The sequence below is a fragment of the Myotis myotis genome, unplaced genomic scaffold (genome assembly GCF_014108235.1).
Source record: "Myotis myotis isolate mMyoMyo1 unplaced genomic scaffold, mMyoMyo1.p scaffold_m19_p_17, whole genome shotgun sequence".
NCBI lineage: Eukaryota > Metazoa > Chordata > Mammalia > Chiroptera > Vespertilionidae > Myotis > Myotis myotis.
The window spans coordinates 19,556,064-19,571,196 of NW_023416321.1; the positions used below are offsets into that span (position 1 = coordinate 19,556,064).

At 37.9% G+C, this 15,133-nt stretch overlaps 1 protein-coding gene across 10 annotated transcripts in view; it reads right to left on the reverse strand.

Moving 5' to 3' along the window:
• TLK2 (tousled like kinase 2) overlaps nt 1-15,133 on the reverse strand; it is an 84,888-nt gene that overhangs the window by 35,387 nt on the left and 34,368 nt on the right. For 7 of the 10 annotated variants that reach the window (XM_036340077.1, XM_036340075.1, XM_036340074.1 and 4 more), the window contains 5 exons: nt 11,500-11,667; nt 8,621-8,716; nt 7,348-7,440; nt 5,197-5,331; nt 3,613-3,749 (listed from right to left, as the gene is read on the reverse strand). In XM_036340077.1, the coding sequence (XP_036195970.1) occupies nt 3,613-3,749; nt 5,197-5,331; nt 7,348-7,440; nt 8,621-8,716; nt 11,500-11,667 (629 nt within the window). The remainder of the gene's footprint in view (nt 1-3,612; nt 3,750-5,196; nt 5,332-7,347; nt 7,441-8,620; nt 8,717-11,499; nt 11,668-15,133) is intronic. The other 3 variants (XM_036340082.1, XM_036340078.1, XM_036340081.1) reach the window with 2 other exon arrangements.

A 15,133-nucleotide genomic window follows, 5' to 3' on the forward strand; every position in this document is an offset into this window, starting at 1 on the left:
GATCCCCAGTGGGGGGCGTGCAGGAGGCAGCCGATCAATGATTCTCTCTCATCATTGATATTTCTAGCTCTCTCTCCCTCTTCCTTCCTCTCTGAAATCAATAAAAATATATGTTTAAAAAAAAGAAAATCACTTTCTCTTATGAGTCCCACCACCTAACAAATATTAAGGTTTATAGACTTGATATGTAAAAATATACCAAGATTTGGGTTTAGTTAACATACTAAACTCTTTAAATTACCGGTCATAGTTGACAGTCAAATGCTAGATATGCTTTCCCCATCTCTTTTTTTTATCAAATCTTCATTTTTGTAGAATGACAATCTATTTTTTAACCTATTCTCAAATGAAATCTCTTCTACCCTCTTCCCTGAACACAGCAGTTGTCAGTCCCTATACAACTTTTCCAGATTCAGTATATTTATTTAGAAAGAGTCTGCTTTAAGACACTAGTTATGATTATTTCCATTCTTGGAAGAGTGGCGACCAGAAAAAAAAAGACTATGCTCCAGGGAGGGCAATACTTTAAACAAGGTTAAACTAATCTGAGCACTGAAAGTAACTAACCATCTGATAATATAATTCCTTTGCTGGATCACTGATTAGATATCAATTTAACAGCAGAATTGACATTTTAATTAAAGAGTTTTCTGCTTGTCTGAAAAAAATCTTTTAACTATCATTGGAGGTATGCTCCCCCTTCCAAAATATATGTATAAAATCATTTGTGGTTTAAAAAATTTCTGGATTAAGACACAGAATCTTTAGGTAAAATCACAGTCTTCCTTCTGACTCAATGAACATCCTTTTTTTTTTTTTTTTTTTTTAATATATTTTATTGATTTTTCACAGAGAGGAAGGGAGAGAGATAGAAAGTTAGAAACATCGATGAGAGAGAAACATCGATCAGCTGCCTCCCGCACATCTCCCACTGGGGATGTGCCCGCAACCCAGGTACATGCCCTTGACCGGAATCGAACCTGGGACCTTTCAGTCCGCAGGCCAACGCTCTAACCACTGAGCCAAACCGGTTTCGGCTAAGGGAAATAATTTACCTTCTCTGAACATGAGTTTCCTAATCAAAAAATTGGTAAAAATACATCTTTAGCTCATTTCTCCCCTTTCAGGGGCCATGAGTACAAGGTACTCTGAACTTTCTGGAGATAACCAGACAATATCTAATTTAAACTATCAACTATAGTGGGAGAATCACTCAACCTCCACAGATTACCAGCCCCACAGTCAACATATATATAAACCATAAACAAAGGGTAGCATACTGATGCCAAGACATCTTTGGAGCATCTTAAACTGTACAAAATAAGAATAAGAGAGCTTGCCTTGACATGAAAATTGATGTAGCAGAGATCAATCTATGCTAATAATAGGGTAATATACAAATTGGTTGGGACGCCGTCACAGTAACGGAAGCGGGGCCGCACGGCAGAGAGTCCTCTCCGTGCACCTGTGCCAGGGTCCACAGGCGCGTGGAGAGGCCCCTCCACTGTGGGCCTGGCCTGGGGGCGGGTCCATGGAGGTCTGCAGGCCTCCGCCGTGGTCCGGCCTGGGGGCAGGGCTGCGGCAGGGGCCTCTGTGCGCCTGCGCCGGGGGTCCGCAGGCCTCCGCCGTGGCCCGGCCCGGCAGTCCGCAGGCCTTCCCCAGCTCCAGCCTACCTCTTTGGGGCAATCCATCTAGGAGCCCCGGATGGATGGGTGGGGCCTACCTCTTTGGGGCAATGGATCACAGGGCACAGGCCAGGCTAGGGTAGCCCCCTCCCATCCCTGCCCGAATTTTGTGCACCACACCACTAGTGTTATATGTAATAAGGATTCCTACATTAATTCCTGATGTTCTTAAAACTACTTACCTATTAATACTTACAAATAAAAGTTATCTAAAGATAGTCTATCAGTGATACTCATTATGATTTATTTTGAGAGTACAAAGTCTGGATTATGTCAATAAACTATAAATTCTCTTAGAACAAGAACCATGTCTTATCAACCCTTCTACTTCCAACACATATGACAATGCCTTTATACAGTTGAGCCTTAAATATTTCTTGCATGCCATCAATTTTAGAGTGTTCGATCTTCATCACCCATGGAAAGAGTATTTTCCACCATCTTTTACAAAAGTATTGATGACCTAATAAATCCATCTCACTCAAATCTAAATAACCCTATTTCAAAAGTCATTGCCTATAAAAGAAAACAAGATAATCAGTCTTTGGCACCACTATGGGTTGAACTGTGTCATATAAAATATATGTGAAAGTCCTCACCCACAGTACCTCAGATTATGACCTTTGTAAATAGAGTCACTGGAGATGCATTTAGTTAAAATGAGGTCATAGTGGAGTAGGGTGGGCCCTAATTCCAATATGACTGCTGTTTTTACATGAAGAGAAGAGAAGACACAGAGACACATGGGGGAACAGAATGTGAAGATGGAGGCAGAGGTTGAAGTAGCTATGCTGCCACAGCCAGAGAACACCAAAGAAGGATCCTCCCTAGCGGCTTCAGAGGGTAGAAGAAATTTCATTTGAGAATTGGTAAAAAAAATCCCAACAGATTCTGTCCTTCTACAAAAAACAAGTTTGGCCTCCTGAACTGTGAGAGAATAAATTTGTTTTGAACCACCAGTTTATGGTATTTTGTTACAGTAGCCCAAAGAAAAGAATACAGGCACCTTCAACAACAAAACTGTTATTTCAGACTCCAACCATATTACATATAAACAAGCAGGAGGCAGTAAAGAACAATGCACATTTCCACCAAAAAATTTTTAAGCAGTGCTCTATAGATAGCACCTAAATATACCAAATACAAATTTTTAAAGATTCCCAGGATTTCTTATGTTCTACTAGAGGCCCAATGCACAAAATGCATGCAAGAGTAGGTCTTCCGCCCTGGCCGGTTTGGCTCAGTGGATAGAGTGTCGGCCTGCGGACTGAAGGGTCCCAGGTTCGATTCTGGCCAAGGGCACATGTCTGGGTTGTGGGCTCGATCCCCAGTAGGGGGCATGCAGGAGGCAGCTGATCAATGATTCTCTCATCATTGATGTTTCTCTCTCTCCCCCTTCCTCTCTGAAATCAATAAAGAATTTTTTTTTTTTTTAAAGTAGGCCTTCCTTCCCACGGCTGCCAGCACCGGCTTCCCTCTGGCACCCAGGCTTCCCTCGCAGCCCCAGCTTTGTCTAGAAGGTCATCCGGAAGGACGTCCAGTCTAATTAGCATATTATGCTTTTATTAATATAGATATCTACTGGGAACTGTGAAATGCACTACCCAAGGGAGAAGCTACAAAATGCCAAAGAAGGATCCTCTCTAGAGTCTTCAAAGGGAGTACGCTCCTGGCAACACCTTGTTTCAAATTTCTGGCAATTTTAATTTTTTTAAGCTTTAATGTAAAACTCATTTTGATTCCTTTGATCACTTGTTTAATTTTCTCAGGATTTTCCCTACATTTTTTAACACATGTGATGGCTAAAACTGACTGAAAAGATGACTATCACTAACTACTAGAATTATTAATGACTACAATTACAGAAAACTTAAAAAATACAAACCAAGTTGTCAATTCTCAATTTAATCATCACAAATTAACTTACTTGATAAGGTTCTGGAAAGCATAACCATCTGTCCATTGTTCAGTAAAAGAGGCCCCGTGTCGGACAGTGGTAAAGTGGCCCAATCTCAAGCGGTCTTGCATGCTCTTATCTCTACATGCCATCTTCTCTTGTTTTGACTTAGAAGAACAAACAGAAAATAATTTCATTTTCCTATGAGAACTCATATATAGCATTATGTTTATTTTTTGTACTATACTGTGCAAAGTTTAGTACAACTGACTAAATTTACATTGACCTTAGGAAGTAAGCTAAAACTTTAAATAAATTCTCTACATTAACATCTACCTTATCATAAAAATGGAAAAAAAGCGGTTTCCTTATTATAAAATTAGTAAATTAAAAGATGAAGCAGTCCTGGCTGGTTCTGCTCAGTGATTAGAGTATGGGCTCACAGACCAAAGAGTCTCAGGTTCGATTTCCAGTCAAAGTCATGTACCATTGTTATAGGTTTCCCCAACCCTGGTAGGGGGCCATGCAGGAGGCAACCAATCCATGTTTCTTTCTCATGTCAATGTTTCTCTCTCTCTCCCCCTCCTCCCTCCCTTCCAATCTCTCTAGAAATCAATGGAAAAAATATCCTCAGGTAAGGATTACAAGTAATAATAAAAAAATAAAAGATGAAGCAAAATTTCCCAGTATCTTTGACATCAGCATAATCACTTCACTTTTATCACTGCTCCCTGTCATTTTAACAACATCCCAAAGATTTTAAGCACAAGTAACCAGGTTGCCTCAAACCTGTACCTTGTAATAATTTCATTAGTAAGTTCTGCCATCTTAAAGCTTTCAATGTAAGATAAATAAGTACTGGGAATGTAATAAAAAAAAAACTTTCAAAAAGAAGTTACTAATAACTATTAAAAGCAAGTTGCAATTAATCACATACAAGGATATACCAACATAATTATTTTACAAAACAAAACACTTAATTATAACATTATTATATATGTACATTACTCCAAATACCATCTCTGAAATGGAAACTAATTATTGTTAAATGTTTGTAATAGAATCCACACTTCAACAGATAGATAAAAATAAGAATTAAGGCCCAACCAGGTAAGCTCAGCTATAGCATTGTCCTGATATGCCAAGGTGTGGGGTGTGGGTTCAATCCCCGATCAGAGTATATACAAGAATCAACTAATGAGTGCATGGATAGGTGGAAAAACAAATCTCTCTCTCTCTCTCTCTCTCTCTCTCTCTCTCTCTCTCTCTCTCTCTCCCCTCTCTCTAATCAATAAATTAAAATTTAAATAAATAAAAGAATTTAGGGAATCAACATCTCAAATAAACTCAACTAGGACAAGCTGTTTCTGTCCAATCAACATCACACGCAAAGCAATGCAAAACCAAAAAGCAGAAAGAATGTCCCAAATTATAACTCTGGATGCTTGGTTCACGTATCCAAACAAGAAAGAATTTTAATTATCAAACAATAAGTCTTTTCCTAAAAAGCCCTAGTTTGAAATATTTTCATCCCAGGTAAGGAGTAAGGACCCACAACGACACACACTGAGCACCTTGGGATACGTAGTATCCTGGCTGCCTTTCACCACTCACCTTTTCTATAAGGAGTTTCTTGCTCATTGTCACACATCGATTTAATCGTTCTTTGTATTTCTCTAGCATCTTTTGCTGTTCATCAATCTGCCGTCTCAAATCACAGTTGGCCTTCAATGGAAAACAACATTTTACCTCCAAGGAAGAACGATTAATACAAAAGAAGTTTCTAGGGATGTCAGAGAATCATTTGTTCTTAAATCAAAAGCAAAATTAAGGATCGAACAGGTCTTAAAAAAATGTTAAATTCTTTATTCTCTCTTAATAAACTTATCTATTTATTAAAGATAAATTCTGTTACTAAAAGTGAGCTTGTTTTTCTACTGATCATATTTTACTCCTCCCAAAAGCTAGTTACAGCTAGCTAAATCTAGTACATCACATATGCCTCAATTATCACAAGACGAAAGGGAAAAAACCCTATGAAATATGAGATGCTTAAAATACATAAAGCATGATTAAACACTTTACAGCACTTTTGGATTAAATACTTATAAAGAGTGACTAAACATTTACAAAAAAATTACAGAATTAAAAAACACACACATATAGTTCTTTAAGTTCAATTGTTCTTTGTTTTTAAATTCTTGTTTCCAAAGAAAAGGAGACATGAATGTACATAGTGTTTCTTACCAGAAAAGCCAGGCACACCCATGCCCACATAAGATAGAACTAACTAGCTGAATACAAGGTCCTGGTTCAAGAATGCCAGAATGTAAATACACAGTTAATTTAGCTGTGGCCAGAAGGATGGGATAAATACTTTGAAAAATTCAAGCCTCCTACAATAACAGAGAAGGAAAGAACCACTAACCCAAGATCAATTTTGACTTGAAACTCCTAAATTTATCCTGGTGTTAAAGGAAAGATCTCCACTCTTTCGGTAAATAAATGCTACTTTATAACAACTTGCTGGAATTATGAAAGAAAAAAAAATCTGGTATTCCCAATCAAATAAAATAAGTGTTTCTGAAACATTAAAAATCACACATGGAGGATATTAGAGAAAACTCAATTTTTAAGGCTTTTCAGGCTTCATTGTAAAGTGACCAGAATAGAAAAGCTCTCATCTCCAACTGTCCGCTCTCCCCATAAGTATAAATTTTTCCCATTAGTTCCTCTATGAGTTCTATGGACCACATTATCAAAAGTGAAGTGCAAGGCAGCAGACCCCTACTCAGCTGTGTCATGGGAGCCCCCGTGGTTCTTCTATAGAACCTTCAGGGCCTCGTGGAGCCAGTTTGAAAACCACCACATTAGTATAAATAAGGATCAAACCTACCCCTTCTAAATCACTAGAGAAGAGAAAAATGTTAGTCAATTTTATTTATAAATCAGCAATATTAATGTATATATGCATTTATATAAGTACTACAAATGGCTCAAAATTACTAAAGGAAATGTATCAAATGTTTTATCTTGAATGCCATATTTTTCAGCATTCGCTGAATTTTTTTAAAAAAAGAGCAGGTATTACTTTCATAACAACAATAAAAACATTTAAAAAATTTTAAGCATGGATCTGTCAATATACCAAATTGCATGTTAAAAATACGTATTTAAAATATCCTGGTATATTTTCTAGTGGTATCTTTTAAATTCCAGATTAGGTATTTTTGAAATTTTTCTTGTAAGTACAAAAAAACTTTAGATGAATAGATTATAAAAGATACAAAATAAAAAAACCCAGGCTGTGAAATAGTTTTAAAATTCAAGAATACTAAGGCCCTGGCTGGGTTGCTTTATTGGTTAGAGCGTTGACTCCATACACCAAGATTGCAGGTTTTATCTTTGCTCAGGACACATACAAGAATCAACCCACCAATGCATATATAAGTGGGACAACAAATTGATGCCCCTCTCCTCTCCGCTCCCCCTTCCTTTTTCTCTCATTTTAAAATAACAATAATAAAAGAATATTAAAATTCTACAATATAAGATTTCCAATTTAAAGGCATTTACAGTGCTTAGAATGTAGGTTTGATCCTGCTTGCTACTCAGATTTCCTTGAATTAAAGGAAAATATCCATATGCTTATTATTTAACTTTGTTATTTGGCTATAGTAATTATCTCTATGATATGCACATATGCCAAATACACATAACATCAATCAGTGCTTATAAAATCTCCTATCACATTTTAATACTTACTCTTAACAAATCATCTATTCTTCCCTCCTTCTTCTCTAAGTCAGAATTCTTACTGTTTTCTAGTGCAGATATTTTTTCTATTGTGAGGTCAGACTATAGAGACAAAACAAAATTTAGAATTAGTCTCAAAATACTGCATGCCGTCACTCATTTTCTCATTACTTTTCTGGGGGGGAAAAGGCGCTTGCTAACAAATAGCCAAGAATCACATGGCTCAAGAAACTGAATCTCCTTTCTTCATCCCATTCTTTAAGTTTTATATTCTGTTACACCTGCACCTCAAAAACATATTAAAACTGGAATTAAATGTATGAATTCTTAAGATCTCTGTGCATTGAACAATAGAGAAACATACTACTTTAGAAATGAAACTGAGAGAAGACATGACCCAAGCACGCCACCTTGTGGAAATAATGAACAATTAGAAGGCGAGAGATCAAAGTTATTGGAATATTCAACTATCTTTCAATTGCCCAAAGGCTGGTAATTCAAATAAAATTAAAGTCTGCTTCTGAAGGTTGCATAGCTCGAGACTTTAGAAATGCTCCTAGATTGTCAAGCATCCTGCCCTGACTTGAAGGCAGCACAGTGCCAAGAAAACCTGGTATACTATTTGGCTAGTTCAATATTACAAAGTAGAAGACATATATCCACTACCCTTTGCAAATAATATCTTTGATTGTTCACAACATTCTAACTTAAAAAGTTTCTGAAGACTGTTTAAGGAGAAAAGTATGTTGGTGTGCCACATGTTAAAGAAGTTTATCTAGGTCTTGCCAAATGAACAGGTACACAGAATAAATTAACTCCTTTCATAAAGTAGTAAATTAACATTCATTGACGACTACCATGAGCACTGTCCTAATAAGCATTTTGTATATATTGTTTGAGATAATTAGAATCAACCACATTATACAGATGATTTGTACTCAAGAAAATTGAGGACTAAAAATATAATGTAAGGTGTAAAGACAGAATTTGAACTCAGGCCTAAACGTCTCCAAATGAGTGCTCTGTTCTCAACAGCTTGCTATAAAATAAGCGCTTCTGCTGCAACGTACCAGAAAGGAAAAGAAACACCTCAAGAAGTTAAAGCACCTTCCAAAAGACTTTAAGTACTCATAACGTAAGTTCTAAATAGAATAATAAAAATAATGAGGTAAAGTTAGAGAATTAAAGGGAAGACAAAGAGAGGACTCATAGACTTTATATGTGGTTAGCATTTATTCTTAAGCAGATCTTTTTCTCCTCTGTTTACCTATCGCCAACCTACCTGGGTCTGTCTGTGCTGGATGGAGATCTGTTTCTGGGAGCTGCAGGAATGCTCTGTGTTACCAGATCCTGTAGAAGAGGGACTGTTTTGCTGAGCCTGTAATAAAGGTATATTACCAATCACAAGAAAGTTTTGCACTTTTCTCCACAAACATTTGTATGAATGCAAATGATTAACTCTATATAAAAAATGAACTCTGATGAAAGGCAGAAGTCAGGGCCATGTAGCCACGAAGAAAGTAAAACAATTCAAATGAGAAGCAAGAGCCAGACATGATGGCTTGGACCATGTTCCTAGAAATAGTTTAAAATATCAAATGCTGCCTTAGCTGGTTTGGCTCAGTGGATAGAGCGTCAGCCTGAGGACTGAAGGGTCCAGGTTCAATTCCGGTCAAGGGCACATGCCCAGGTTGAAGGCTCAACCCCCAGTAGGGCGCATGCAGAAGGCAACCGATCAATGATTCACTCTCATCATTGATGTTTCTATCTCTCTCCTTTTCCTTTCCTCTCTGAAATCAATGAAGATATATTTTTTAAAAAAGCAAATGCTTATAAAAGTATTTTTTTAAATATGTAAATTAAAAGTTATTCCTGTTATAACAGGCCCCTTTCACTTGTATTTAAATATGCTTTTATCAGAAAAGGCTGGTGATGAAGCAAGGGGATGCTAGTAACTCCAGGCAGAAGGACTGGGAACTACTATTCAGAATACAGTAGTGCCCCTTATCCACAGTTTCAGTTACCTGTGGTCAACCATCGTCTGAAAATATTAAATGGAAATTTCAGAAATAAACAATTCATAAGTTTGAAATTGCACTCTGTTCTGAGCGATGTGAGGAAATCATGTGCTGTCCCGCTCAGGACGTGAATCATCCCTTTGTCCAGCGTATCCATACTGTATGCACTATGAACCGTTAGTCACTCAATAGCCATCTCACTGTCAAAGTACTACAGTGCTTGTATTCAAGTAACCCTTACCTTACTTAATAATGGCTTAAAAGAGCACAAATAGTGACACTCGCGATGCAGATGTGCCACCAAGTGTTTCCTGTATGTGAAAAGGTAGGTATGTATAGGTACTATTGATACCATCTGTAGTTCCAGGAATCTACTGGGGGTCCTGGAACAGATAAGGGGGGGACTATTGTAGTCTCCTAAGTCCCCAAACATTATCCATAAACACACACTGGCCCAAAATCCAAGTTAATTTCTAATAATATTACTTGCTGACAGTGACTTTTTAAAAATATATATTTTTATTTATTTCAGAGAGGAAGGGAAAGGGAGAGAGAGACAGAACCATCAATGATGAGAGAGAATCATTGATCAGCTGCCTCCTGCATGCCCTACACTGGGGATCGAGCCCACAACCTGGGTCCTGACTGGGAATTGACCGTGACCTCCTGGTTCATAGGTCAATGCTCAATCACTCAGCCATGCCAGCCAGGATGAGTGACTTTTATACACAATTTACAGGGCATTTCTAAAGCATTTTTATTTATTTTATTTTTTATTTTTAAAATATTTTTATTGATTTCAGAGAGGAAGCAAGGAGAGAGAGAGAGAGAAACATCAATGATGAGAGTGAATCATTGATCGGCTGCCTCCTGCACACCCCCCACTGGGCATCGAGCCCACAACCCGGACACGTGCCCTTGACTGGAATCAAACCCGGGACCCTTCAGTCTGCAGGATGACGTTCTATCCACTGAGCAAAACCACCTAGGGCTTCTAAGGCATTTTTAAATTTAGAAAGCTAATTTAGGATTTAATATTATTCAACTATTCAGGAATATACAATCATTATTATCCCAAAATTCCTTTTATAAACAAAATGACACCTAACAACACAGTACAACTCGTCACAGACATAATTAGGAAATATTGGATAGTGTGAGGATTAGATAATGTAGTGTTTTCCACAGGTGAATTTTTCTGATACTGTATATATTTATTTTTCCTTTTTTTTTAATCCTCACCCAATGATATGTTTACTGATTTTCGAGAGAAAGGAGATGTGCCTCTCTCACATTGATGTTTCCATCTCTCTCTCTCCCTCCCTCCCTTCCTCTGTCTCTAAAAATCAATGGAAAAAATATCCTTGGGTGAGGATTAACAAAAAAAGAGAAGAAGAAACTTAGATTATAACTGGAAATAATGAACCAGTAAGAGGAACACAAATTTTAACAAATGGTGGCTTCAGCTCTGAAAATTGTCCCTAAACATGGAAGCATAAGGCAATGGAGCTTTCTGTTGCTTTATACATCCTTGGTCACAAACACTTGGTAGGTCACAGAAACCAAGAAAGTAGAAATTTCTGAGTCAAATTGTATTATAATTTGGCAAATAGGTCAAACTTTCAAGTTCTTGTTCTTCAAGGAAGGAGAAAGAAGCAAGCTGAAAAGAGCAAACAGATAAATATTCCTGGAAAAAGTAAACATAACAACACTCAGAAGAGTAGAGAGAAGGCAAGCATGTCGGTCACCCAAATACCAGAGGTGAAACAGCTTGTAAGCATGCTACGGAACCCCTGACTACATGCTAAAATTTTACTGACTTGAATATTGCTTTAAATAAGTGATGGCTGCAGTTTGGAAATTTTACTTGTTATAAGTTCTTTGGTTGTTATGGAATTTGATCTATATCTTCTTTACTTTGTCAACGTAAGATCGCAGTTTTCTTCCCACAATGTGTTCAGACATTAACAGAACAGTTTTTTCTCTCAGCCCTTTGAACCCAGGGAGACTGAGAAGAAGCTCACCACTACCTCTAGAAGTGACAGTTAAAAAGGTCATCCTCTCTCTACCAAATAGTTATTCTAACTTCATCAAGGAGCTCCAGGACAACAAGGGTCTGCATAAACTCAGGCTCAGTACTCACTGAAACAAAAGTGAAGCAGAGGCCAGCTCCCCTCTGTGCCAGCTGCTCTGTGTCGAGCCGAGGTTTTGCTAGCATTACTGACATCAGGGTTGGCAGAGCAGACTGCTCCTCCGAGACCTCCTTTGCAGTGCTGCCATCTAAACCATAGAGGGGTTGTTCTACTCGTCGCTGGAAAACATTAAAAAACACACAAATTACATGAGAAAGAAAATCTGATATTGCCAAAACATGCAACAGATTAAAACAGTTACTGAATATAATAATGATTTAAAAAAACCAAATACCTCTGAAAACAAATATAGAGAGCATAATAACATTATTGGATTATAACCTAGCTATCAACCTGAATTAATATCTTACTCAAATTAAGCAAAACTACATTTTAATGGTTCTATATTTACTCAACTCTGAATTGGCAGGTTACTCTGTACAGTTCAATAAATCAACCTCATAATACCCTCAATCCTACAAAGGAAATGTTATTTCTATCCTGTAGGTAAATGAAGATTAAGGTATTTGTTCCCTACTTTACAGGTAGAACTTATTTCACTCTTAATCCTATTCTCAGCACACTATACTTAGATGCAAAAAACAGCTGAAATAAATATAAGCAAAGCAATCTCCATACTACACTAAAAGAATAACATACCACAATTATGTATGATTTATTCTAGAAATGTTAAGTATGGTTCATTAGCAAACCCACTACTGTAATTCATTACATTAATGTCAGAAGGAGAGGAATCAAGATCTTCCCTTCATAGATGACCCCCGCAAAAAAAGTCCACATTATTGGGCAACTCTTAAAAAAAAAAAAAAGACCTGGTGGCTCAATGATTGAGCATCAACTTATGAACCAGGAGGTCACAGTTCGATTCCCGGTCAGGGCACATGTCCAGGTTGCAGGCTCAATGCCCAGTGTGGGGTGTGCAGGAGGCAGCCAATCAATGATTCTCTCTCACCATTGATGTTTCTATCTCTCTCCCCTTCCTCTTTGAAATAAATAAAAATATATTTTAAAAAAACTACAAGTATCCATCTTTCATATAATGACGTATTTTTTTAGAAATTAACATACATAAACTTAATGGCTCTATAGTAGAAACACTATCATTAATGTTAGGAATTACATGGAATTAACACATTAATATCACAATCATTCAACATTTTTATAAAAGTTTTGGTCAATGTGATAAGGAAAAATGAGGTAAAAACACTGGAAAATAGTAAAGCATCATTAAAAAGTATCATTTTTGGATGATATAACTATTCACAAAGGAAACCAAGCCAACTGAAAAACAAAATAAGAGTTCAGTAAAATGGTCATATATAAAATAAATAGACAAAAATCAATAGCTTTCCCATATACCAACAACAATTGATTACAATCAGAATATGTAATGGAAGAAAAAGCAGACTTAAAATTTATGTAGAATACTCAGAAATACACTTAAGAAGTATGCAGATTATACATAAAGAAAAACTAGAGCCCAGGTGGTGTGGCTCAGTGGTTGAGCATAGACCTATAAATCAGGAGGTCACAGTTTGATCCCAGTGTCATGCCTGGGTTGCGGACTCAAGCCCCAGTGTGGGGCATGCAGGAAGCAGCCAATCAATAATTCTCTCTCATCACTGATGTTTTTATCTCTCCCTCTTCCTTCCTCTCTGAAATCAATAAAAATAATTTTTTAAATATATAAAATAAAAGAACAAAATAAATAAATAAATATATATATATATATATATATATATATATATATATATATACACATTTTTTTTTTCTTAAAAAAAGGAAAAACTAGAGCTTCACTGACAAACACAGAAGATTTTACCTAAATTAAATTGCAATATTATGCTTCTGGATTCAAATTTTACAGATGTCAAATTTCTCTAAAAACCAATGCTTAGGGCTTTTTCTTTCTTTTTAGTTTTTTCTTTTCCTATTTCACAAGAGAGTGTGGTGATGGTATAATTATCATCTGGGTTCCTTCTTACTCTCTTTTAGGGAGTTGATTTTTGTGGAACTTCACAAATGAATTCTAAGGTTCACTTAGAAAAATAATCAAAATTAGTCATATAATTTTTAATAAGGAATATCTGGGAAATTTGACTATTAAAACATATACAAAGCAACATTAACTAAATCAGTATAATACAGAAAATTCAGGAAGCAACCCATGTAATATGAATATATAATTAGTGATTAAAATATACTTCAAATTAGTGGGAACTTATTAAAAAGATTATAGGATACTTGCAGATATTAGAAAAAAGGAAAAGAAGGTTGCTTCCTTATCTATCTACTAGAGGCCTGGTGCATGAAATTCGTGCACTGGGGGAGGGGGGGGGGGGAGGGTTGTCCCTCAGCCCAGTTTACGCCCTCTCACAGTCCGGGACCCCTTGAGGGATGTAGCAGTGTGCCAAGCGTCAGGCAGTGAGGAAGAAGCCCAAATTGGGGCCGGACGTCCATCTGCTTGCGCTCACCCCAGCCCGCTGCACCTGCTGCCACCACTCGGTAGTGCTGCTGCGGAGTCAGGAGAGGCTCCCAACGTGGCAGCTGCGCTCACCAGCAGTGAGCCCGGCTTCTGGCTGAGCGGCACTCCACTGACCACCATGGGGGAGCTCCTGCATTGAGCGTCTAGCCCCTGGTGGTCAGTGCACATCATAACGACCAGTCGTTCTGCTGTAATGGTCGCTTAGGTTTATATTATATAGATTAGAGGCTCGATGCATGAAATTCATGCATGGGTAGGGTTCCTAGACCTGGCCGGCGATCAGGGCTGATCAGTGGGGCGACTGGTAGGGTGATCGGGGGCGCACCTGATGCACCCGCCTTGGCCAGGCTGACATTGGCCACACACCCTGCCGCTGCGGCCAGTGGCCTCCCTCTGCGGGGCAACTGATGGGGCGATCATGGGGGCCCCCACTGACACCCGCCTTGGCTGGCCTGGGGCCTGCAGGCTGGGGGCAGCTCCTGCATTGAGCATCTGCCCCCTGGTCGTCAGTGCGCATCATAACGACTGGTCATTCCACCATTTGGTAGATTTGCACATTAGGCTTTTATTATATAGGATGTATATAAAAGGCTAATATGCAAAGTGTCCCCACGGGAGTTCGACCAAGAGTTCTATTGCTCACTATGACATGCACTGACCACCAGGGGACGGTGCAGAAAAAGGAAGGCCCCGGCTGGTGGCCGGTGAAGGCAGGCCCCAGTCAGCAGCCGGGAGCTGGCAGGAAGGCCCTGGTCGGCAGCCGGAAGGCCCCGGCTGGCCCTGATTGCCGGCCAGGCCTAGGGGCCCCACCTGTGCATGAATTTCATGCACCAGGCCTCTAGTATCATATAAAGTTTATAAGAACATACAAACAAATTCTTTTATGACTTTCTAGTGGTGAAGGATATTTTAAACATGACATTAAAAATACAAACCATATAGGAACATCTAAGAATAATACAAAGACAATAAGTAATAAAGAAAAAGATACTGATAAATTTAACAACTTCAAATTTTTTGACTTCTGTATGGTGAAAGTCAACATAAACAAAGTTAAAAGACAAAATTACAAACAGGAAAAAATATTTACAATATTAATGATGAGTTAACAATTTTAATAAATAATGTACTCCTACCCA